The 27,950-nt window shown below is 40.6% G+C and overlaps 1 protein-coding gene across 1 annotated transcript in view; it reads left to right on the forward strand.

Annotated features, from left to right (window-relative positions):
• The first annotated feature begins 17,555 nt into the window (after positions 1 to 17,555).
• Positions 17,556 to 27,950, forward strand: part of LOC150074910 (glycine receptor subunit alpha-1-like) — a 188,716-nt gene continuing 178,321 nt past the window's right edge. Inside the window, exon 1 of the mRNA XM_090389380.1 lies at positions 17,556 to 17,633. Coding sequence (XP_090245506.1) covers positions 17,556 to 17,633 — 78 coding nt within the window. The remainder of the gene's footprint in view (positions 17,634 to 27,950) is intronic.

Below are 27,950 nucleotides of genomic sequence, written 5' to 3' on the forward strand. Positions count from 1 at the left end.
CTGCTTAAAATTTATATATATATTATGGCATTCTGCTTCCGGATATGACGCAAATCAGAAAGTTCTAGAAGTACACGAACAACAACCAATCATAGTTGGCCAGGCTGCAATGGGCGAAGTAGTGGTACCATTCCAGAAGTCTCGCGAATCCAAATATGTCTGCTTAAGAAGGTTAAAGGAAATAAAAAAAAAAAAAAAAAAACGGGTGTGACTGACATACAATATATTTCGAGTGACAGTGACATCAACAGCGATAAGTTGAATAACGTCGAATATCATTAATAAAATTACTTGACACAACCGAGTAAACTATTTAAATAAATGTACAAAAATAGGTAAAAAATAAATAAAAATAAGACGCAAAACACTTTTTCTAACAAGCACAAGTCGTTCAAAAAGCTTAAAAGTTGAGAACAAAAAATAATGAAGAAATTAGTAGCTTCATGCTTACCTTATTTTTTATTTTTATTTCCATATGAAAAATGAATATTTTTCATATGGAAATTTTCCTACTTCACAAAAAGTACTAAGACAAAAAACAGTGAAAAATGCAGTCTTAATAAATGTAAAAAATAAGAGTGGTTATAATTATAATGCCTCATTGTAAAAGCCTCTACATGGCACAGATTAGTTAAGAAATTATGTCATCTGTGGCACGTGGAAAACAGTTAATCGATTGTTTATCAGTATTCCTGGTCGAAGACAAGCCCTTAATTTTTAAAGAACCATACAAGCCAGTGTTTGTTGCTGTTATAGTTTTAATAGCATCAGCGACTAAGACCGTATTGCTCTTATTGAATATTGTGTGTAATGAAAAAAAATAAGAGTGCGTGTGTTCTGAAGTCAATTTTCTGTTTGCTGAACGAAAAACTCGAGGTCCCGGGATAAAATACCCTCGTCTGAGACCGACTAACTCAGCCACGTTGTGAAAAGGCCCATAAAAATTCCTCCCGTCATCAACAGGCTCGAACTCAGGTCTTTTGCATTCTGAATTAAAAAATAAAATAACGCGTAAATAATTATTATTATTTATTAATATTTATTGACAAAAAAAGAATTACAGCAAATCTCACATATATAATATAATGAAACAACAAACAAAAATTACAAAATCATTCTGAAATTCTGAAAATAAACTTTAAATTCTAAATCACAGTAATCTTATTCTATAGCAATAATAAAATAAAAGAAAAAGTATAATGTTAAAAAAAAGTATACAAATTTGTTTCCTTGCTTTCAGAGATGCGAATTTATTAATTATTTCATTTATGTTTATTTGTTCCAAAAGATCATTTTCTATTGAAAATATTGCCAAATTAGAGAGTCATTGTTGAGACATTTTATCGATCTTAAATAATTTTTGATTAATTTAAATTTTGAAAAACTTCGTTCACCTGAGGCAACTGAAACTGGTAAATTCAGAAAAGGCATTAGCATTAGTAGTGGCACATGAGGCAAGAAAGCAAGCTTATACAGCATCAACCAAAAAAAAAAAAAAATGAAAAAACCCATTTCCTACTCACCTCTCCATCCGCTCCAAAAGTTTGTCCAGTTCTTCCTTGAATTTATCAACTTCTACAACGACAGATGGAAGTTTGTTCCACCAATCAACTACCCACTGGCTAAATGCAAATTTCTGAACATCTATTCTACATCTGTCTTTCCTCAATTTGAATCTATGCACCCTCAGGTTCGTAATCTGCGCAAGAGGAAGAATCCCATCAGCATTTAGCCTGCTCAACCCATACTTATACACCTCAATCAGATCACCTCGCAGGCGTCTAGTCTCCAAGGCGCCTCCGTAGCCAGGTGGGAAGGAGCAGCAGTGCGTAGTATACGCTTCTTGATGTAGACCGGGGTTCGAGCCCGTGGTGACGAAAAGGTCAGGGAATGACCACCGCATATCCCGGAGCAATATGGCCTTAGTTGCTAATGCTCCTAAAAACCAAATAACTAACTAATCTAGTCTCCAGACGCTGCAATTTGCAGAACTTAAGCCTTTCTTGGTAAGAGAACCCCTTTGTTCCCCTCATTTGCATAAATTCCTAATGCACCTGCTACATTTGGAAAAGCATCTTTAAATTTTTTTAAAAAAATATATTGCAATACTTCAGATGGAATAATATTGTCTTTAATATAAATTTGAAGTACTCTGAAGTTCTTCAATAATGCTAAACCATCAATATCAGACTCATTACGATTAATGTCACTTAATTTAATATGTAAATCTTTACAAAGATTTAAGAAATCGTTATGTGGCCATTTTTTTTTAATTCAGAAATATTATAAAATATTTTAAATACAGTATTTCTACATGTTTTTTCATATTTGTAAACCTTTCAGTTAACGAGAAAATTTTTGGGTCCATAATTTGAAAGAAAAAAGTAATTTTTAAATTTTGTTGCGGATCCTGGATAGCTTCCTCTCTACTTTCGTAATCGAAATGACGTCTTTTCCTTACAATGCTTAAGTCTGGAAACTAAGTGGCAATGCCAATAATAGTAGCCATATTATTAGCAGAAGCGAGAATTTTTTGGAATGCTTCCTCTGTTCTGTTTTCTTAAAAATATTCCATGATTTCCCATTGGTGGGGGCGTAAGGCAAAGATGTTCCATGTCCTCCATGCTATTTGATTCATACACAGAAGCACTGATGAAAGAATTCAAAGAAGAGCTGAAAGGAGGTATAAAAGTAGGAGAGGAGAAGATAAAGACAATAAGATTTGCAGATGACTAGATATTGATTGTTAATAATGAAGAATTACAGATCTTGGACATCTTGAATAGCACAATAAAGGAGTAAAATATGAAGATTAACAGCAGTAAAACCAAGGTAATGTTAATTTCAAAGAGGCCACGAAGAAGAATCAATATAACATTAGATAGAATAATATTAGAACAGGTCGACAGATACTTGGGAAGCATAATGACAGAAAATGGAAAAAGCCTGGAAGAAATAAAAACAAGAATTTCAATGGGCAAAGAGGCATTTAATAATAGAAAAGAACTAATGAGAAGAAATTTGAAGAAGAAATTAAGAAAGCAAATGGTGAAAACATTAATATGGACTGTTGTACTATATGGCTCCGAGACATGGACACTGGGAAAGATAAGTTAGACGCCTAGAAGCTTTCGAGATGTGGGTGTGGAGGAGAACAGAAAGGGTGAAATGGGTGGACAGAGTGAATAATGAGATTTTGAGGAAAGTAGAAGAGAGAATGTTAGTAAAGAATTAAGAAAGAGACAAAATAGCTTTATAGGACAAGTATTGAAAAGAGAAAGCATGTACAGGAAAGGGATTGAGGGGTATATGTGTGGCAAGAGAACTGGTGGGAGAAGGAGAATTGGAATGATGGACTGAATGATAAGAGGAAATTATGCAGGAATTAAAAGTATAGCACAAGATAATAATAATAATAAGATTCTTTATTAACATAAATTTTATACAATAGTGATTCCTTACACAGAAAGCCAGAGGAATCTTACAATTTGTTGTTTATACAAGTGATTTTGATTTATAAAAAATAAAATAATAATAATTAATAGATCAAAGCAAAGATGATAATCAAAATGTAAAAATGAAGTAGTAATTACAGCGAAAAAGGACTACAAGTTGAGCAGAACATGAAATGACATCGGCTAACTAAGATCGGCACTTACATAAATGTCCTTTACAAACAGCAAGATGGGACAAGATGCCATCTCGATATGCCTTGTCTATAGTCCACAGGTCGATGTCGACGTTGAGCGAGTTGAGAGTGTCCAGAGTCACATTAGGGAAGTGTCTCTTCAAATTCTGTAACCGCTGGAGCCTTGAGCATAAGGAAGGGGTACTACGGAGATGTCTGCCTGGCAAACGCCAACCAACCGTGTTCCAGATGTTGATGTGATCCTGCTTAGCTGAGCACAGATGAAGGAATGACTTTATTTTTAGCACATGGGTTCTGTGGACTATGGGCGTATATTGTAGGTTGCAGCAGAGAGTAGATATAGATGTTGTGTAGATCTGGTGCGGCCACAAGTTGGCTCACTTCAGCACCCAGAATTCGAGGCCCCACAGTTTCCTGAGGCTGGTGGGTGGTGCCACCGACCAAACTTCTACGGCATAGGAGAGTACACTACAGAAGTAAGTTTCGAGGTACTTCTTGATTATTTTCTTATTGTGCGTTTTGCACAGTCAATTTTCATTCCCCAGAACGCTCTCAGGTCTTTGGAATACTGAGCTTGGATTTGTTTTTTATAGGTGAGGTTGGCATCAAGGATTACTCCTAGGAATTTGACACTGTGGGAGTCAGGACATTTCCTGCCAATTCCGGAAGTAGAGAAGATGCAGTATCAGTTGAAGTGATCTGACGTGGCATAAGGATGACATAGTTTGACTTCTCTGGATTGACTGACAGGCTAAAAAATTTAGCATACTTACAGAATGTATTTAGGTAGCTGTTTACAGATTCAGAGGCGGTTTGTCTTTCTTGTGAATGACCAACATGGCGTTTGCATGGCAAGTAGCAAACAATATCATCAGCATACGATAGGAACGCTGGAATTTGATCCATTAGTGGAACAAATATTGCCGCAAATAACAAGGCTGAGAGACAACCACCTTGTGGGATCCCTACTTCGACGCTTTTAGTGACTTTAATGACATCGCCTTTGAAGTGAAGCATTCTCCTAGATAGCAAATTATTGAGGATCTCGAGCATATTTCCGGATATCCCGTAGAATCTCTCAAGTAAGGCAAGAAAGGGCGCTATTTGGACTGAGTCGAAAGCAGATTTCATGTCCAGAAAAATGGTGTGAAGATCTTCGTTGTCATTCCACGCATGAAGTATTTTCTGTGATAATGACTGTAGGCAGGTTACCGTAGATCTATTGGGCATGGCATAATGGGTATGTTCTGGCCTATGCGCAAAGATTGCGAGTGTTACATCATTATAGATGCACTTCTCGAGGCATTTCAGGAAGGGAGAGGCAATTGATATTGGCGTGAAGTCAGCCGGTCTTTTCGCATGAGGCTTTTTCGGAACTCCCGCGACTCTGTATGATAACCAGCTTGTAGGCACTTGTGCAAATTTGAGTACTTTGTTGTAGAGTGGAGTGAGCTCTTTGCTGATGAAATGAGAAGCAATTTTTAGACTAAACGGAGATATTGCGTCAATTCCTATGGTGGACTTGTCAGGTAGCGAATTTATTATTTTTATTAGTTGTTCTTCGGAAATTTCTGTATTACTAGTAGGTGAAGAAATGTTAAACGCTTTGTTCCAAGGATATGCTTCGGACACACGGTGAAAATTGTTTCCTCTTCTGGAAATCCATCCTTGCTTTGGAAAATTTGGCGTATGACCCTTGTGAAGGTGACTTCTTGTAAGAGACATGGGCTGCCTGTTTTTCCCTAAAGGCCTTGGTCAGGAGGTCATTCCACCATGGCTTTGTTTGGGGACTAAGGATGCAAGTTTTGGACATTGCAGACCTTGCAATGAATTCTATCCATCTCTAAAGCCAGTAGGCAGCCTCATTTATGTTAAGCTCAGCCAGTATGGGTAAAGTTGGAAAAGGGTAGTAACTTTTCCAATGTTCATGTATTTTGGATTGTATACCCTCCTGACAGTGTTCGTAGTTTGTACTTGTGTACGTTCATCCTTAGGTGCCTGCAGAGATATCATCGCAGCAATCGGAACATGATCGGACGGGAGGAAGTTCTCATTTATGGTCAGGGTTTCCTCTACTGAACAGTTTGAGAAGATGCGCTGCAGGGTGGCATCGCCGTGTGAGGGAGGAACATGAATAAGACCCATGCCCATTTCCGACATGTTCAATGACAGAGTTCTAGGAGCTTCTTTGTGGCTGGCAGTGGAAGGTTCAAGTCTCCGAGGACGATGAGCTTTTGCCGATGATTGATTGTGGATGTCAGATTAAGGACAGAATCCTCAGAAACTGTTGGAGGTAAACAAACGGCACACACAGAGATCGACAAACCAGCAATTCGGTAGATTCCAAGAACAGCTTCTATATCGCCTCCTGGATAAGTGGATGCCTTAATCAGGGGTAGTGAACTCCTTTGACAGATTGCTACACCGCCACCTCGTCTCCCAGTTCTATTAGCAGCCAGCGTGTGATAGCCAAGATTTGAGGTGAAGGCAGCAATTTCCATTTCATCTCTGAGCCAGGTTTCAATCAGAATGACGAAGTGGTACTCTGAGCAGGAAAGCAAATCAAGTAGGCCATCTAGCTTGTTTTTGACACTCCTGATGTTTTGTAGGAAACATCGAATTTTTACTTCGACAGAAGGTTGTACTATGATGAGATTACTCTTGGAACAGTATTTGCTTTTCATATAATGATCTGAAATCTCGTCCCGGGATTGATGTCGCGTTTGATGTGCTCTCTTACTGGATATTCTAACTGGAATGCGATCGGTCCGATGTTCGCTCGTCATCTCCATGTTAGACATCCATAGGTTGCACCCGCTCTCGGATATAATTTGGGAGACTCTCCGCTAGAGAGGACAGGTAGCTATGCTGGTGTAGTTATACATTGTTGTGGAATGGAGTTCGGGCTTGATAAGTTCTTGGTCTTTGGTGTCCCATAGTATGGCAATACCAACAGACCGCTGGGCCAGTATTCTGCATTGAGATATTGTTGGTAATTAGGCCCATCAATCTGAATCCTAAAGAAGCATAAGACGGATGCTTGGTATTGATTTTGAAAGGCTTACCGGGTATGCCTAATTCCATCAATAGTGCCTGAATTTCTTCAACTTTTGTCAACGGATCCAGCCTGCTAATAAAGATATTTGCATGAGTATTGCTGGTGGCTTGGCGATCTCGTATTCTGAGGCTAGTGTTAACTACTCTCGTGCCAATCAAGGTGGTTTTTCTGTTTCTGGAATACCGTTGGCGTGGGGATGCTTGCGTCGATTGAGGTCCGGGCATCTGGCCTTGCTGTGCTCCATTCATGCCTGCAATGTCAGAGTTCCGTTTCGTTGATATTAGCATGCCGCTATAGGCGCTGTCTTTAGAGAGTGTAACTATATCCGTTTCGGGTAGTAGCGATGACTCAGGTGTGGGAGATGGGCGTTCCAGTGGGCCAGGACAAGGGAGTCTACTAGTGTTCACGGGAAAAGACCTTGTAGTACGCTCAAGGACTTCCGTTGATAATCTTCAAGTTGGCTCAGACGTTCCCTTAGGGAGCTATTTTCTGAATACAGTTTTCTTAGAATGCCTTCAATAGTTTCCAGTTTCTCAGTGTTACGCCCGCAAAAAGCGCAGCTGACTTGAGCCTGTGATTCCGTTTGAGAATAATTATCAGTAACCCCAGGCAAAAACTTGCTGTTCATAGCCGGTTCACTGAGAGTGGAATTGATATGTGTGGTGACGTCATTAACAACATTCAGCATTCTAGAGGGAGATACTGTGGGGGAAGGAGGCAGTTGCACTAAGGGAGCAGCCAATATGTCAGCTGTATATGACGAATCCCTATTTTGCTTGCAGCAGAGTACACATCTCCATTTTGATTTTCTTAGTTGTGCTGTCCGTTTTAGATCTTTAATGCCACTACAACAATTGCAAAAAAGAAGCTGGCATGATAATGAAGAACATTTTATTAGGCAGTCGGAAAGTTTTTCGCAGCTCGAGCAGGGTTGTATATTTTTCGACGGCATTGTACCCAAAATTCGCTAAACACTACAGGGAGAGATATGGCAAGGTTGCTGACAAAGTAAAAGCAGAGTACTTACTGACCCACGAATGTTCCTTCGGGCTAGGATTAAGTAGGGTGGTGAAGAGCTGACCGCTTACTTTTCGCAGTATGTGGGCTCCAACGGGTAAATGAATACACACTGTACTCACAACGGCGAACAACAAGGTCCGATTCAACTTTAGCAATTCTGCCAGGAAATCCGAAATTACTGAACGAAATACTAGCAAAAGCACTTTGATTCTCATTCTTCACGAGCTATGAATATAGATCTAAGAAATTAGATGAAAAATAAGATGGTTACACTAGTTTAAGAAACTAAAACAATTGAAGTTTAATTTAAGTAAAACAATCACGCGCACGTCTAATCAACTAGAGAAGTATGGTGTCAATGGAGCCCTGAACCTGCCTGAGGGCAGAGAACTTGAAGAAAAAGATTTTATAACTGCAAAATATAAATATAAGACACAGATCTAGATAAGCACTTAACGTGTCTGCAATTTCATGTACTGTATTTATTTCCAATGAATTATTTGCCTGCCATGTTGAATACTGGTAAACGATGGAAGTCGCGTTGAGCATCTGATTGTACAAAACCAATCAGATAAACAGCGCCATTTCTGGGTATGTGGGATAGGTGTTTGGTTAGGTTTTAAGAGTAACACTAAGTTGCAGAATGGTAATCCCTTTGGCTCTTTATTCGTGCTTAGTAGCAGCACTGATTGACTCAATTACCTGAAGGCCAGAGGTGCGAACAGTGCGGTCCCATTAGTCTCTTGTAATCTGTTCGTTATATGGAAATTTTCTTCGTTCTACTGAAACTATTATAAATGTAATTTCCAGGGAAATTTTAAAAAAAATCGCTAAATAGAAAATTTTTCTATAAAGAAGTTCGTTAAACAGAGGTCCCACTTGTATATGTCAAATATTTTTTTTTTGGCGCTCTCCTGAACTGCCGCCCGTAAGCGACGCTTACCTCGCCTACCCACTTGCGGCGACCCTGCGCCTGTGTATATATGATCTTCCCCAAAAAGAGTTGTTTATGCGGTTATACAGTGGTATCGTCACCCTCCTCCCTACAACGGGTGGAAAAGGCTCGGGTTCGAATCCCGTCGATGACACGATGAACTTTTATCATTCTGTGGCTGCTGAGTTGGTCGGTCTCAGGCATAGATAGCAAGGTCCCCCGACGGAAAAACTGAGGTTTTTCGTCCAGCAACAGTTTCGCTCCCCCACAAGATGGGCCTTTGCTTGTTATGAAAGAGTAGCCTTCAAAACTCAAGGAGAAAATGCCACACCAGGGCGGCGCTAGACCAGGCAAACTACGAAATCGATGGTCTTGAACTAACAATGATTTTCTGTGTGGCGACCTAGGTGTGCTTATGTTCACGTTCGCGGTGTAAACAGCCGGCTAGGCATCTATGTGGCCGCCTCTTGCCCACACCTGCATGAGACCAACTAACCCAATTGCGAATGAAAAGGCCACAAAAATCCTTCCTCTCCCCCACCAATATACCAGAAATGCTGACCATGCCCCTTTTCAAACCAGTGCGCAGTTATTAGTATTATTGATGCCTTAAACTTTTGGTTGATGTTTTGCACAAATGTCTGACAAGATTGTTCTACTACACTTCCAAGTGCCCTCTGGTTAAGGGGAGCAAGTGTCCCTGGTTCTTTGCTGGACCATGGTACCGTCGTTCTTCCATTCCAGGGTAACATCACTGATAGTCGACTTTGTTTGGTGTATGCTTCAGCAAAGAGAGCTAAAAATGGAGACAGATAGTTCTTTTCTTTTGAATACAAGAAAGAAGATTCCCTCGCGGGTAGCACAGTTGGTAGAATCACCATTCTCTCCACACCAGGTGGAATAGACCTGAGTTCGAATCCCTACGTGACACTAGTAATTTTTAGCCCTTTTTCACAAAGTGGCGGAGTTAATCGCTCTCGGGCAAGAGTAACATAGTTTTTTTCTCTCTGAAACGGGAGTTTTTCGTCCAGCAAATTGCAAATCGATCACAGAACACATGGAATACTAACTTAATAAATACTGCGCGATATAGCCCAAGTCGCTGATGCCTAAAACCCCATAACAAACAAACAAGAAAGAAGAGAATGATACTATAATTTTTAATGTTTCTCACCAACTATTGAAGTAAAAACGAAAACCAAAATCTTAAAAAGTTTATGTTTAAATTTACAATATATTTACAGTAGATCAAACAAAATACGATTATAGAAAATGTTACTGATAATAAAATACTAAATTAGGATAGAATAAAACAAATGTAATTTACAGTGAATGTGCAAATAAAATGATAATAAAATACTGAATTAAAATGCAATAAAATATACTAGATTAAAAGCGCTAAAATAACTGAAGCTTTCAAAGGCTTCTGCCTTCTTCCTCAACAGAATCGGGTAAGTCCTCCCTTACTTGATTGAACTGGGCGGATAACAGGGTGGTATCGTCACCGTCCTCCCCACACAGGGTGAAAAGGCCTGGGTTCGAATCCCACCGATGACGCGAGAAGCTTTAATTGGTTTTTTTCATGTGCTTTTTTCATGTGCACCTGGGATTTCTCCCATCTCCGCGTATGTTCTCTGTATCGGAGAAGCCAGAGATTTAAAAGTGTGTGGGATATGTTCTATGTAGTTTGTTGTGCCCATTGTTCGTCCGGCCTGTTAGCCGCCGGGCCCCTAGTGAGACCCGACATTACCAATACCCGCCACAGGGAGGCCGGCCGGGTGTTACCAATATTTGTACTCTGGCTGGGAGCGGGACTCCTGCACCAACCAGTCTTGCACACTTACTGGTGGGTGTGAGATCTATGTGCAATATGCACCGCCAGAGTTAGTAGACCCAGTTAGTAGTTAGTAGTACCAGGGATGGGCACCAGATGGTAATTGCCCAATGGACTATCACCTGGTGGCAGAGTTGCCTGTTTCACTTTACAACACATTACACACACGTGTACACACACTTATACTAACAGGCCATTATAAGAACATAGTATTATATGCTAAATTAGTGGAGATGGATGTATGTCCGGGTGCCACCCTTTGACAGTTAAATACATACATACATCCTCCAGACACCACAAGGTGATTATACCACCACGTGCAACAATCTATAAGCAATATATTGGATGCCATCTTCCCGGAACCAATAGAGTCAACACTGCCAGAGCAACTTATCATCTGTCAAGATAATGAAACTTACTCAACAGACACTCAGGAGACACCCTTCACACAGGATGAACCACAACAAATAGCAACCCAAATAAGAAACAATAAATGTCCAGGCCTGGACTACTTAGAACCCGAAATTATTAAGAACACTGTGGAGATCGTTCCAGACCTCCTCTTACACCTCTATAACTGCTGCTTGGCTAAGGGCATCTTCCATAAAAAATAGAGAACAGCAAAGGTAAAATCAATCCCCAAAAATTCGAACAAACCATCACACCTGCCAAACTCCTATCGACCAATAGCCCTACTGCCGGTTGCAAGCAAACTTCTAGAAAGACTACTCTACACAAGGATAAACCAGTACCAGGCAGCGAAACTCACAGAGACATCGCAATACGGATTCAAGCAGGGTTCCTCTACTGTGAATGCCTTGCGTAGCCTATCGGAATCAGCAAGAAACTGTAATAATAAATATCTTCTAGTCATCTCCGTTGACTTCGCCGGGACGTTCGACACTATTTGGTGGCCGAACGTCCTGGCAAGACTAAGGCAGGCACACGTGCCGATCAACTTATACTCCATAATTAGGTCATATCTCTCTGAGAGACACATCATCATGGAAGCACCTTATGGTAGAGTGAATCGTGGTGTCCGCATGGGGCTGCCCCCAGGGTTCTGTTCTGGGGCCACTCCTGTGGAACACGGTTCTGGACGGGTTCTTGGCTTTGGACCTCGGCGATGTGCGCTCCCAGGCCTTTGCCGATGATTTAGTCCTCACCATTGCTGCGGATAGCAGGGCCCAGCTAGAGGAAAAGGCCAACCAAGCAATGCTGATATTGCAAAACTGGACCAGAAGCCACTGCCTGACGATATCAACAACAAAGACGTCCTCCATCCTGCTAACAGGCAAGCTTGATATTCGTAGGCCGCCACAAATAAAGGTGGACCTACCACCTTTGACCCAGTTGAAATATTTAGGGGTTATACTGGATGGTAATCTTTCCTTTAAACACCATATAACTTATATCAGAGCCAAAATTAAAAGATACACTAGATTGGTGGCTAGGATCGCCAGGCGGTACTGGGGGTTAAACCAACGCACCCTGTCATTGCTTTATAAAACAACCTTTCTACCGATCATCACTTACACCTCAGCGATATGGTTTCCCAAAACAGAAACTGTTGTAAACCGACCCATCCTTGATGCAACGCAAACAACCATCCTACTGACAGTTACACGTGCTTGTAGAACAACCAGTACCCAACAACCACTGCAGGTCTTGGCCGGGGCTCTCCCTCTTGACTTAGAGATCACGCGCAGGGGAATGAACTACCACATAGAGAAAGGAATACCCTGTACATACCATGGCTATACTGTGGACATGGCTATATAGGGAGCTGAAGGAATATGCCCAAAAACTATTTGCTAATCGTTAATGCACCACGCAAAAATGAAAAAAATAAGACTGCAAAAACACCTGATGCAAGTTTGGCAGGAGCGCTGGGCCAACTCAAATAAGGGAAATATCACCAGGAAATTCATTCCGAACATCGATAGGATGTACCCCAGTCCCCCAACTTGGTTTCAACCTGGCTTATACACCACCTATTTACTGACTGGACACGGGGCCTTTAAAGCCAAGCTGACAGCCCTGGGAATTGAGGAGGATCCGAGCTGCGCCTGTGGGGAGTTTGAGTGCTGGGAGCACATTATGTACGATTGCACACATTATGAGGACCTCGGATGCAGACTCATCACTGCGATACATTACCTCTCCAAGAACCTGGAATCACATCTACTGGACTCACTAGAGGAATATAGGGAGCTGAAGGAATATGCCCAAAAACTATTTGCTAGGTGTAAAACACTGATAGCCATCAAGAGAAGAAACAGATAAAAAAAAAAAAAGACAGAGCACGCGTGGAGAGGACTCAAGGAGAACCTCCCTCAGGAACCTGCTCACTACTAATAATCTAATACCTAGCGAACGGAAGAATAACCCCATGGAGATGCGGATCTTCCCATGATGAACAGAACCGCAGCCATTGATAACGGACTGACAACGGACCTGACCGGTTTTCTTAGCTGATTAGGACAAACCTGAATACTAAAACCGATGACAGAGAAGATCGACGAAGATATAGAAACTCCAAGTTGCCGCCTTGACGGAGCCATTTTGGCTCAAGGCTCTGCACTCTCTCGTGCGGTGCAACCCTTTTTTCTCCTATACCCGGAAAGGGGGGAGGTGACGGCTCGCTGTCTCCTCTCTCCCTTGCCACACCATTCCTTCCCTCTGGTGGGGCATGGGCATGTCTCACTGAATAATTGGGGGGTCACCTACCCTATCGACCCTCTTCTTCCTATTTCACCCCCCAGCCTTCACTCTCCCCTCCCAGCACTTTCTCTTGTACAGCGTATAGCCCTACACGTCCAAATTTAAAATACACCAAAAAATTTTCGCCGGACCTTTTAGGCACTTCAGAAACAGGCCTTCAGCGTCAAACCCCATATTAGCGCTTTAATGTAACTAAACAATGTAATGAACTTTAATGTAACTAAAATTAATGTAACTGAACTTTAATGAAACTAAAACTAATGTAACTGAACTTTAATGTAACTAAAATCAACCGTGCTCGTTCCAATTTTTTTTTAGGTCCTAGCCACTAAAATCCCAGGAAAGTAAGTGGCAGGACCTGCCAGAGTACAATTGACTCACTGGTAACACCCGGCTAGTCCACGTGGCGAGGTATGGGGAACGTCGGGTCCCATTAGGGGCCTGGCGGCCAATAAGCCGGATAAACAATAAGCACAACATATAACACTACTCATGACCCACACACACTTCTAAATTTCTGGCTTTGACAGGGTACTGTCACCGATACATAGACATTCGCGGAGATGGGAGAAATCCCAGGAGCCGCTAGACCCTCAATATACCTCATACCTCCTCCTTCACATAGTGCGCGGTAGCACAGTGGCATCGTCACTGTCCTCTCCACACCGGGTGGAAAAGGCCCGGGTTCGAATCCCGTCGATGACGCAAGGAACTTTAATGGGCTTTTTTCACTCCGTGATGGCTGAGTTAGTCGGTCTCAGTCGTAGATAGGTTTTCCCCCCAGAAACTGGGGTTTTTCGTCCAGCAAACAGACAAATCGACCATAGAACACACACAATTAGCAGACATAAGACAGCACGGCAGATGAATTTAATTATTCGGGTGACCTAAATATAATGGTAGTTAGTTTCCTCCTTCACACTTCTATCTGTGACTTTATTGAACAAAGTGAAACAAGTTCTGGACGATTGTAACCTGCCGTTGAACAACGTTCTCTGTCATTTGTAGAACAACGTAGCTGTTATGAAAGGTGAGGACAAAGGGCTGCAAACTCTCTTTAAAAAACATTAATAAGTACGCAGAATATGTGCCGTGCGCAGCTCATTCCCTTAATCTCGTTAGAGAAAAGCTGCCGCCTCAGAACCTGAAGTTGTTGACTACTTCGGTATTTTACAACAGTTATATGTTTTCTTTTCGGGTTCGTCTCGTAGGTGGAGTATTTTAAACACACATGCCAATTGGGATTTTTCTTTAAAGAAGCGAAGTGTAACGATATGATCTGGCCATTATAAAGCTGTCCAAGCCTTACAACTTGAGTACAACCACATTTTAAGACTCTAAAATATATTTTCGAAGACTGGGAAGAGAAATCCGAACACAAACGAAATGCAAAAAGTTCATTCAAAAAGTTGATAAAGCTCAAATACGCCATTTTAACTGCAATTTGGAAAGACGTTTTGGAATGTTTTAATAAAACAAATGAGATATTACAGAGTCCTCATTTGGATGTACATGTATATGAAAGGTACCCTCTTTTGTAATCTTTAAATTTATTTATTAAAGAACTGAGAGAAAATTCAGATAAAAAAAATGGAATATGAAACAAAAGCGATAAAGATGGCGATGAAATCAAAAGAAATTATTCTGACATCGAGAAGCGAATTCTAACAAAAAAAATGTCAGATCATATCAAAAGCAGTAATTCAGTAAGATGAAGAGATAAATTTTGAATAGAAGTAATTAATAGGCTGTTGGATTGTTTGATAACCCAATTAATGAAGAGGAGTGAATCATATGAACACACTAGAAAAAATTTAAATTTCTTGCTGATTTGACACGAAATACAGACATCGACAAAGATAACATAAAACTCATAATACGAGAGGGTTTCAAATTTTTTTTTTTCCCCGAAGGTATCTCCACTTTGACGTAGTGGTGGGACTTGTGTGTGGCCATGATCCTGTGCACTAAAACGGCGATAGTCTTACTACCCGCAGGGCCTTCCATGCTGGACAGGTTACATGTGATGACTCCGACTAAGAGAGATATCCTGGTCCTCCAGTTGGGGGGTTGGGCGTGGGGCTAACAACCTCACCCCAGAAAACAAACATAACGTTACGAAACCTCAAGGAAATAGCCGGACTGTCTCAAATGGAATTCGACCTAAGCATGCCAAAAGGATTAAAGAGATTTTTGTAGCTACGTGGAACGTCCGAAGTTTGTACCAACCAGAAACAAGCAGGAAATTGGAGGAAGGATTGAAGAGTTGAAAGAATTGAAATTCTAGACCTCCGAGACTACACCCTAATAAATAGTGGAAGCAGAGACAACATTCTGGGGACAGGCTTTATAATTAAGAAGGACACTAAAGCACGAATGATGAGTTACAATGTAATTAATGAAAGAATATGTACGCTAAGGCTTAGAGGGATCTTTTTTTAACACATTCATGATCAGTGTACATGCTCCTACGGAAGATGCAGAGGATGAAGCAAAGGATGCCTTTTACAAATCACTGGAGAGAACATTAGATAAGGCCCCAAGACATAATATTGAACTCATCCTTGGGATTTCAATGCCAAAGTAGGCCGAGAGGAAGAGCACATACCAACTATAAGAAGAAACAGCTTACATGAAACAAGTAATGAAAATGGGAAAAGGCTAATAGACTTCGCAAGAGGGAAACGCTTCAGCATTAGTAGCACAAACTTTCCATATAAGAATATCCACAAAGAAACTTGGATATCACCTGGTGGTTCCACACGTAATCAAATAGATCACATCCTCATTAATGCCCGTCATGCTACGGATGTAATGGACTTGAGGAATTACAGGGGGGACAGATTGCGATTCAGGCCATTTTATGGTACGGTGCAGTCTGCGAAATAGGCTCTTAAAGGTATACAGAGGGAAAGGAGGGATAACAAAGAAAACATATCAACAAGATAAGCTTAAAGAAGATGAAGATACTAGAGAAAGATTCAGAATGAAAGTCGAGGAACAACTGGAGAAAAACCAACAACAAGATGGTGAGCCCATCAATAAAAAATGGGAAGATATTAAGGAAGCACTGAGTGTAGCAGCACTTGGAGTGGAACAAAAAAGAGCGAGAAATGACTGGTTCGATCAGGCCTGTGAGAAGATCGTGGAAGAACGAAACCAAGCCAGGCAGAAAATGTTGCAGAGAGGAACTAGAAAGAATACTGAGGATTACAGGGTTAAAAGAGCTGAAGTAAAGTCAGTATGTAGACAAAAGAAAAGAGAATGGGAAAAGAAAAGAATAGAAAAAATGCAAGAAGAATACGACAGAGCGCAGATCAGGGAATTCTATAAAAAAGTAGGAAACGTAAAAAAGGGATTCCAGCCACGTCTTAACCTGTGTAAGAATAAGAAACGAGAAATAGTGGTGGAGTAGTGGAAATCACCAAAATTTGGAAGAAGCATTTTAATTCCTTACTTAATAAAGAACAGGTACGCCCAGAAGAAATTGTAGAAGAGAAAGAAGAAACATAATGTTGAAGGTATCTTGGGCCCAACAATAGAAGAGATACGAGGTGTAGTCCAAAAGGCTAAAAATAACAAAGCACCCAGAGAAGATAACATTCCAGCAGAACTCATAAAGGCAGGTGGCGAGAAACCGATCCAAAAATTACATCAATCTTATATTGGACATATGGGAAAGAGAAGAATTGTCAAATGACTGGAAGACAGCGGTAATCATCCCAATCCACAAGAATAGAGAGAGAGAGAGAGAGAGAGAGAGAGAGAGAGAGAGAGAGAGAGAGAGAGAGAGAGAGAGATAAACTAATGTGTGGAAACTACAAAGGGGTTGCCCTACTTAGTACGACATATAAGATTTTATCCTTCATCCTAACTAGAAGAATAGCAAGTCTAGCAGAAGGAACAGTTGATGAACATCAAAGTGGATTCCATGCAGGGAGATCGATGTTGACCATATTTCCACCTTCAAACAGATCTTGGAGAAGTGCTACGAATATAATGTAGATCTGCACCATCTCTTTATTGATTTCAGCATGGCATATGATAGTGTGAATAGAGTGGAGCTGATGGAAAGGACAGGAAGCCTGGGCATACCAAAAAAAAGCTTGTAAGGCTGACGAAGATCATGCTGGAAGGAAGCAAGTGCAAGGTTAAGGTGCAAGAGATTCTCTCTGAGTCGTTCGAAGTGAGGAGAGGACTGAGACAGGGGTACCCTTTGTCGCCGATCCTTTTTAACTTGATTTTCGAGAGGGTTATGAGGAAAGTATCAGCCACCTCTAATAGGTTCATATATAACAAACTCTACCAGCACCTAGCCTGTGCAGATGATGTAGTGATGATTTCCAGAAACCCACATATTCTGAGGACAGCTTTTGAAGAGTTTGAGAAAGAAGCAGAAAGAGTTGGGTTGAAGGTAAATGAAAATAAAAGGAAGTTTATGATTACTAGTAAGAAGGAGAGACAAAGTACCCAACAGATCTGGCAAACAACGAAGCATAGTTTCAATAGAACAGAACAGAATCGTAGGCTCGTCTTAATGCTGGTAATACTATTACTACTTTTTCCTGCAGAAACACTTTCGATCAAAGCTGCTTTCTAGAAGAACGAAATTAGTGTTATATAAAACAGTGGTACGACCTATTGTGACTTATGCTAGTGAAACATACTTAATGAAAAGGACGAAAAATCTTTAAATGTGTGGGAAAGGAAGATATTAAGGAAAATAAGGAAAATCTTTGGTCCTATAAAAGTCGGGGAAGGGTGGAAAATAAGGACAAACCAAGAGCTGAAGGAACTGTATGGAGAACCGGATACAGTGGGAGTGATAAAGAGCTGAAGACTTAGATGGGCAGGTCACGTGATACGAACGGAGGAAAACAGATGGCCAAGGAAAGCAATGAAAGGGCATCTGCGAGGAAGAAGAATACCTACGACATCTTAGGGTGAGACGATGGAGAACAATAGCTAGGGAAAAAGACAGCTGGAGAAAAATCGTTGAGGAGGACAAGGTTCTACAAGGACCGAAGCACCGTGGAGTAAGCAAGTAAGTATCAAAAAGTTCGTACTCTTATCTAGAAATAATAGCCATAGAAAGGTGAAACTTCACAGGAACTTGAATCCTTTGCTATGTACTCTCCATGTGTAATAACACATTTCTCCCATCTGTGGATCAGTTGTTTAATGCCTGGATCATAGAAATCCGCACCTTTTGCCTGAAACCATGATTCCACTTCACTGATGATTTTCTAAGACGAATCAAAGCGGCCTCCACGCAATAGTTTCTTCATTGTACACCCAGCATTCGTCGTTTGTCACCAACCGATCAAAAAAGTTCCCAACATCCGCATTACACAAATCCAACGGTTGACGAGGATATTGCATTCAACATTGCTTCTGCAGAGGTGTCAGGAATCTTGGAACCCATCGGGCGGACACTTTAGACATTTGTAGATGGTCAAGTAAAATGCTGTGGACAGACCCATAACTAATTTCCACTGCTTTTGCGATGAAATGAATTGTCCCACGTCTGTCACTCAGCACCAGCTGCTCAACGTTTCCAACCGTCTCACTGTCTGTGGATTAGCATTAGTAGTGGCATACGATGCAAGAAAGCAAGCTTATGCAGCATCAGCCAAAAAAAAAAAAAAAAAAAAAAAACCTCCCATTTCACCACTCCATTCGTTCCAAATGCCTGTTCAGCTCAGTCTTAAATTTATTTAGGCTATCAACTTCCACAACAGAAGATGGAAGTCTGTTCCACCAATCAATTCCACATTTTTATAATTCTAAATATATTCTACAACTGTCTTTCCTCAATTTGAATCTATGCTCCCCTTAGGTTCTTAATCTGAGCAAAAGGAAGAATCCCATCAGCATTCAGCTTGCTCAACCCATTCAAGGCCTTATACACCTCAATCAGGTCACCTCGCAGGTGCCTACTCTCCAGGCGCTGCAACTTGCAAAAGTTAAGCCTTTCTTGGTAGGGCACCCTTGGTTCCCCTCACCAATCTTGTTTCCCTTCTGTGTACTCGTTCTAGCAACTCTACATCCTTCCTAAAATGAGGCCTCCAGACCTGTACACAGTACTCTAGGTGTGGCCTGACCGTTGCCTTGTGCAACAGGATAATCATCACCCTGTTACTGCTAGCAAAGTTCATGTATATCATTGACAAGGTTCCATGACCTAGCAGTCTGTTTGCGCTGCTCAGCGCACTTCATATTTGACTACACAATTACCCCCAGGTCTTTTTCACTTTCCACTTCCCTGAGTGTAGTACCACACAGTTGGTACGTTTCTCTTGGGTTATTGCTACCCATATGCAGTACTTTGCATTTGTCAATGTTAAACTTCAGTTGCCACTTCTCAGCCCATTTTCCCAACTTATCTAGATCCAGTTGGAGTAGCATACTGTCTTTATTGTCGTTAACAACCCTGCCAACCTTTGTATCAGCTGGAAACCTGGACATTAATCCTGATATACCTTCATCAATATCATTGATGAATACACAAAACAACAATGGGCCCAACACCGAACCCTGGGGAACTCCGCTAATAACATTTGTCCGCAAAGATCGGTGTCCATTGATTATCACTCTCTGTCGTCTCCCACTCAACTATCCCTTTATCCACTGTAGCAACTTACCCTTAGTGCCATACCTCTCCAATTTGTACAGCAGTCTTCCATGTGCAAAAGTATCAAAAGCTTTCCTGAAATCCAAGTATATGATATATGAAAATTATTTTTGACATTCGGTTCCATTGTAACCACATCATAACATCCAATCAAATTGGTCAGACAAGACATACCTTTAACAAACCCATGCTGTATCTTAACTATTACTGCAGTCTTGTCTAGATGATCCTGCAACGCATCTTTAACCAGTGATTCCTATATATCATTTTCAATTCCTATATATCATTTTCAATTCCTATATTTCATTTTCAATTCCTATATATCATTTTGTCAATGATATATAGCAATTTTGCTAGCAGGGAAAAGGAGGTGATTGTCCCTCTGTAGGTTTAGAAAGGATGTAGATTTGCTTGAGCGTGTACAGAGAAGGGCAACAAGATTGGTGAGGGGAATGAAGGGATCCTCTTACCAAGAGAGGCTTCTGCAAATTGCAGGCACCTGCGCGATGATCTGATTGAGGTGTATAAGGCCTTGAATGGATTGAGCACGCTGAATTCTGATGGGATCCTTCCACTTGTTCAGATTACGAACATAAGGGGGTCATAAATTCAAATTAAGAAAAGACAGATGTAGAACAGATGTGCGGAAATTTGCCTTTAGCCAGCGGGTGGTTAATTGCTGGAACAAACTTCCATCTGTCGTTGTGGATGTTGATCGGTTAAATAAATTTAAGGAGGAACTGGACAGGCATTTGGAGGGAATGGTGTGATTTTTTTTTTTTTTTTTTTTTTTTTGGCTGATGCTGCATAAGCTCATACACTTGCTTTCTTGCATCACATGCCACTACTACTACTACTGTTCCATTGTTTTCCCCGGAACACAAGTTAAACTAACAGGTCTATAGTTACTTGTGTCATTTTGAACCGCCTTTGTGAATTGGTGATACATTTGCCCACCTCCAGTCCATGAGGACCTCCTCTGACTCTAACGACGCTCTCATAATTATCGCTAAGGGTGTGCTTACTTCCTTTGCTGCCTCCTTTAATATAACTGGATAGATCCCGTCCACACCAGGTGCCTTCCTTATGTTTAACTTCAAAAATTTCTCCTCCAATTTTGATCTCAGGTATTACAAATCATTTAGCTGCTTGTTAGTTTGGATAAACTTCTGGCATTCTCCTCATTGAATAATTCCTCGTGCGTGAATGTCGATGCAAAATATTCATTCAGTTTATCAGCTACCTGTGCATGATGGTCAGTAGTCAACCCATCTGTGTTAAGTGGTCCAATCTGATTCATCCCTTTCCTTCTAGAGTTTAGATAAGAAAAAACTCTTAGCTGTTTTTCTTTGCATCCTTTGCCAAAGATTTCTCGTAATCTGCTTTCGTCTACTTAAATCCTTTGTAACTTGATTACAGAGAATCTTATATCTGCCATAGGCTTCTGTGTCACCTGATAATTTATATGCATCCCATACATTTTTATTTTCTGCCACGAGCCTCATTAATTCATCTGACATCCATTTACGTCCGAACCTTGAACAGTATTTGTTAGTTGGAATGAAAAGCCTAGTAGCCTCTAAGATTAAGTCCCTGAAGTCTTCCCATTTAGAATTCAACGTTAGTAACATCATCAGTTGATCCCACTGTACAGAATTTAAAAACTATCTGAGACCCCTTTAGTCAACCTTTACGAAAGCAAAGCCCTTCCGTTTAGTCTTGGTGGTAGTTACACCTTTAAGTAATTCCCATATCAGTACATTGTGGCCACTGACACCCACTGGTTCCTTTATCTGCAAATTCTTAATGCATGAATAATCACTGCTGATAACGAGATCCAGAGTATTACTCCCTCTGGTTGCCTCTCGAACATACCGCTGTAGAAAATAGTCATCCAATAAATCCAAAAAAAGCCTTGCTAGTATGCGAGTGACCAAACCACAAGTTCCAGTCAATATCTGGAAAGTTAAAATCCCCCATTATAAGATATTCTGATTTACTGGCCTTCCTTCTCTTGTTGGTGTTGAGCCCTTCCTTCTCATGGTTCGTCAAAGACACTTGTACGACCGCACTGGAACTCCCGTTTCCACTTTTGTACAGGGTCATAGGATGGACAATTCTGCCCATACACAGTTTTCATTTTTTCGTCAATTTCCTGAGCTTTCTTACCCTGCAAATGCATGAACTTGATCGCGGGCTCCACCTCTGGTGTACGATCACCTAAGGAATGACATTTCACATGTAAGTTATTGAATATGCAGACAACTTATATTAAAAACGGCATCTTCCTACTGATGTTTTATCTAGGTCAGGGTACGAACTTTTTGATACCCCTTCCTACGCCGCTACAACGAGGACATCGACGACAAACTGGTTAATGAGCGTCGTGAATTCAAAGAGTACTTAAGATTAGTCACTGTACATGAAAACTTGAAATGCCCTAAAATCTTACAGCTCATGTACGAAAGAAACTTGATAGAGGTTTTCCCAAATTTGACAACAATCCTAAAAACTTACATGACATACCGTTAACGAGTGGTGAAGTTAAAAGAAACTTTTCTAAACTATCAATAATAAAAAACAAATTTCGATCAACTATGCTAGAGGAAAGACTGAATTATCTTTCTATTCTCTCTATAGAAAATGATATTACAAAATCGTTTTCATATGAAGAGGCGATCAAAGAGTATGCAGTCAAAAATGTAGGGAAAAAATATTATAGAAGTGTGTGAGGCAGTTAATTAATAAAAAAAATATTGTTATTTTTCTGGATTTTGTGACGTTTGTGTTGTGATATTTGTCACAATTTTTAATTTTGCAATTTGCAAAATTAAATTTCTTTTCTCATTCTAAATAAATATTCACTTTCATACCCAATTTTGTATTATTTTTCTTAAAGAAGGCCCCAAAAATTGTATAAGCTTCAAGTTCCACAAAACCAGAATTCGCCCCTGACTACGTCCGTTGACATGTTTGAAATGGAATAATAGTCAACGACAGAAGCGCAGTTTTCCGAGTTCACATTGGAATGTGTTTCCAGACTCCTTTAGGGAACATATTCCAATGTGAACAGTGCTAGATTTACCGGGATGCAATGAATATTTGCTCCATAGCCCAAAGATCAAGGGGTCCCCAGACCAACACAATTAAATTTAATAAGTAAAGTTTTTTAGCTTTTAATCGCATTTCATTTATCGTAGTTATTACTCTTTCAGTTTCCTGAGTAAAAATACATTTATTTCTACCCAAATATCCTATTCATATTAAAATATTCCAGGAGCCAGTGCCGTACCCGGAGAGGAGTTAGTAGGATCACTATATCCCCCCTTCATTCGACGCCGAAATCTGGTTCTGTTGGCCTTTTTAATGCCACTCGTGCTGAAGTTGGCAGTTATTAAACTAAATAGAACATAATATCGATAAAACGAACAGAACAAAATATTCATGATAAACCGATCTCCACACTGATTTCCGCTTGAAAACCTTACATATTTTCCTCTCATTTACATATTTCCGTCTATCTAATTTGAACTTGACCCAATCACGGTTTTGTTCCTTAAACTTATTCTTCCCTTACATCACTAACTCACAATTTTGTTTTTCCCAAACAACGGAACCCTTTCATCTTTTACCCTAAGACCACCTGTTGACCATACTTTTGAACTGCTCCATACCAATACCCTTCCCAAAATGATTGTGTCGCGTCCTCAAGTAGCGGTGTAATAGAGGGATTAAATTATTGTCGACTTCTTCCCTGATCAGCACCTTTTAAATCTACCCTGTCTTTTGTCGAATAGCTCTCTGCTTGCTACCTGTCTATTGTTCCGATGCTTTTTAATTTTGACCTACTTCCACACATTACCATATCGTTGTTTATATACACTGGTGTGCAAAACTTAAGGACTTACACTATTTCTAAAGGTTACAACCACAAAATCAAACGAAACAGCCTATCTCGATTTGCATAACTGTGGCCGTTCAGTAGAAAGCTGGTGCACATACAAAAATTTGAATCGTGATGAGAGGGCTCACATAAACAGATAACAGCAGGAGTTCAGTAGTTGTGTGCAAATTACCGAATGGTGAGCACGATTGTTACATACGTTCGATTTGTTTCATACAGTGCTACAGACAATGATATGGCCAGTAGGCAACATCTGGATGACTTTACCCGGGGTCGAATAATTGGGAAGCTCGAGGAAGGTCGAAGTACGAGGAGTGTGGCTGCAGAGTTCTGTATCGCTCATAGCATCGTCTCACGTGCGTGGTCGGCCTTCAGAACGACAAGTACAGCTGTTCGAATGACCAGTGGTGGTTGTCCACACGAAAAACAACGCCCAATGATGACTGTTATATACTTCTACAGGCCAAGAGGGACCGACACCAGACAGCAGGATCCATTGCAAACCACCTGCACAGGAGCACAGGACGCAGGATATCGCGGTTTACTGTGGCCAGGCGACTCCACAAAGGTGGACTGTTTGCCCGACGGCCAGTACGCTGTGTCCCTATAACACTTACCCATCGGAGACACCGTTTACAGTGGTGCATCGAACACAAAGACTGGAAAGCAGCACTATTTCTAAAGGTTACAACCACAAATCTTTACTTAAGGTATTCATTACTGATGAGAATAGATTGTCTCAGCAGCAATTCTGGACGTCAGCTAATCTGGCGAGGGGTTGGCACCCGGTATCACCCAGCAAACATTGAAAGGGATCGATATGGCGGTCGAGGTATTCTCGTCTGGAGAGGCATAATCTTGGATGGACGTACACAACTCCAGATACTGAAAGTCAGTACTGTAACCCATACACGCTACTGTACTGAGGTAATCCTTCCCCATGTGCATCTGCTCCGAGGTGCTATTGGCCCCGAGTTCGTGTTTATGAATGATAACGCCACACCCCATCGCACTGCAGCTGTTGATATGCTTTTGGAAAGTGAGGACATTATTCATATGGATTGGCCTGTCCGTTCCTTCGATCTAAATCCCATCGAACACATATGGGACGCTCTGGAGAGACGCCTAGCGGTACGTCCAGAACCACCAGAAAATGTTCACCAGCTTAAGATGGCGCTGACAGAGGAATGGACGATGTTACCGCAAGCACTTATCAACAACATTGTTCTAAGTATGGGCAGGCAGTGCAAAGCCTGCATCGACATTAGGGATGGCCATATCTCCTACTGAGGACCACCTCTTCTCTTTGTTCTATCTTTGGCAGCGATGCATCTGTATCATGGCAGCCAGTGCTATGTTGCCATTTTTGAATAAAGTCCCTCTGTTTCGTTTTGTTTCCGTTGTTGTTTCCTTCATCATTTCTGTACTTCGCGAGGTTCCTTTGGTATGCTTTTCCCATACCCAAGCCACTCCTATGAAAAGCTACAGGTGAAAACCTGACTGGTCCTTAAGTTTTACACATCAGTGTATATGCCTTACGTGCAATACCGACAGGCCCGCTCCCACTAATAGAAATATTTATGTTTTTTTTTTTTATTTGTTAATTGCTTTATTTCCGCAGACTATTCTTACCAAGAGAAATAGATATTTGTAAGACTTTGTCTTACGATTCTCGTTTGTGGCTTAATAATGATCAACGGCAGCAGCCCTCTTCTGGTTTTTGATAGGGGTATCATAACTGCGCAGGGATACCGAGAACAGCCTCGAACCTTATGTGGGACTTTTTAGGTGTGAGGTTGGCCCAGATTTTCTTTTCATGCACGACAACGCCACTGCACATAGAGCTCAAGTGGTGGAGAAATATCATAAAACTGAAGATGTAGATATGTATAGTATCGTATGTAAGGCGGCTCCCAAACGCTAGTTCAATTCTGCCGTAGTACACTGTGATGATAAAGAAACTGCAGAAAGGCCAGACATGTGTGCTAATGTTTGTGCTGTGCATACGTTGTTACGTTGTTACGTTGTTTCTGGCCACTTTGCTACCAGGAAGCAACAAGCACCAGGGAGGTGCGTCCTGATACCTGTCTACGCCACGAGGAGGAAGGCGACAACTGAGTGCGAACCGCAGCAAACCTCAAGTGTCACGTACTGAATGTCCAAACCATCCAAAATATGAGCAAATAAAATGAAGTGAAATGAAATAAAATAGTAAAGTAATAAAAAGAATTAAAAATAAAAGAAATTAAAAAATTTAAAATAAAAATAAATAAATAAAATAATATTAAGAAAAATAAAATAAAATTCAGGAATTGATAGCAAAAACAAAAAAAAATCGGAACAAAGATAAAAATAAATACATAAAATAAAATAAAAATCCCTCACCAGTGCAAGGCTGGTGCCAGCAATCAGAAACACATTAGAGGAAAGAATAACAGTAAAATAAGGAGGAAGAATAAAAAGTAAAAAAAGTAAACACTTGACAGATGGACAAAAGGAAACGACATGAATTAAAAGGGGAGAGAAGGAAGAGATAAAGATAAAGATCATCTTCTGATACAGGATAACCTGTGCCAAAGATGATCCCGCCTCAGGACCAGCCTGCGGCCAGCAGGAGATAGATAACAGGAAAACGCATTGTACAAGTAAGATTGTCAGTTGTCTAAGTAGAAGGTGATGGTGAAGATAGTACTTGACCTAAAGATGGTGGTATCACGAAATGGCGTCGATGGTTTGGACTGCAGGTAGAGCCAGAATATGAGTAGTTCCCGAAATTAAAGCATTACTGAAGAGTTGTTCACGTCTGGTGAGGCTTTGTGTGCAAAATCTTTGAGAAACTGAAGATATCCAATTGACTGCCGTGGCCAGCACGATCATCAAACTTAAATCCGATCGAACATATATGGAATGCCCATGGGAGGCGCATTGTACGCCGATAGCAAACTCTTCAGTCACTTGGTGAGCTAAGATCTGCGCTGGTGGAAGAATGGAATTTGTTGCCACAGAATCTTATAAGCATCCTTATGTCGGGCATGATTCGCCGCTGTCATACCTGTTTAGCCATTGAGGGGATCATACGTCGTATTGATGTCGTGTGGCCATATTTTCTAGCATCTTGAATCTACTTCTCTAATGTGATCTTTTTAGTAATTCTTATAGGACCCCTATAAATGTCCCTTATACTGTCCGACGTTTCTCGCCGTCTCCTCATATTATCGCTATTCTATGTACACCACCATACCAAATTTTTATCCGCTTTATCGCAAGCTGTACGAGTTACACCACGTTTTCTACATGTTGTATTAATTTTGTCGAGAGCGTACTATTCTGTGTGAAATTTGAAGTAACAAAGTTTATTGAATAGCAGTTAACTCTCTTTGAAGTGCAGGCAGAATAATATCACAAACTACAGTATATACATATAGCAGCGGTTCTCAAACTGTGCGTCGCGACACCCTGGCGAGGCGCCATAATTTACCAGGGGCATCGCGGACGATGTAATAGTTTATGTAAGATTTCCATGGCAAATATTAAAAACGTACTAAGAATGATTTTTTTTTTTTTTTTTTTACTATTAGATATCTACTATTTGATCTGTATTATTAATGTAAATAATTATAGAAAATATTTGGGATATTTTTGATGAAGAGAACGCATTGTGTTCCCTGGCCGTATTCTTGGGATCCGGTTACTACGAGCATATTAAAAATAAGAAATTGCACAATTATAGATGCTTTACTTCGAGGGAAGCACCGGGAAAATTTTACAGGTCAAGGGCTCAGAAAGTTTGAGAACCGCTGCATTACAGTAAACACGAATAAACGAAAGGAATGGGGGGGGGGGGGGAGGAAGAAATATGGAGCATATCTAAACAAGCAAAAAGATTAGCGCTGTAGTTTTGCACTTTACGAATATAGGTATCCCAATGTCATCTACGAAGGAGAACGGAAAATATTGAAAAAAAAAAAAAAACGACTGAAATAGAGTAAAGAAAACGATTAAAATCAGTGTAATAGCAGATTTAGATAGTTTTAGTTAGGAAAACCTGAACGAGACGTAATAACCTCCAGAGAGCTTAATGCCGACAGTATCAAATGTAAAAGTAGGAGGAAGAATGTGATTGATCTATACTCGTGTCAGATGTCTGTGAGATGCCATTTTAGAATCAGTTTATTTTTAATAACAATTCAAAT

The sequence above is a fragment of the Mastigoproctus giganteus genome, unplaced genomic scaffold (assembly GCF_048544385.1).
Source record: "Mastigoproctus giganteus isolate SK-2022 unplaced genomic scaffold, ASM4854438v1 scaffold_15, whole genome shotgun sequence".
In the NCBI taxonomy this organism is placed as follows: Eukaryota; Metazoa; Arthropoda; class Arachnida; order Uropygi; family Thelyphonidae; genus Mastigoproctus; species Mastigoproctus giganteus.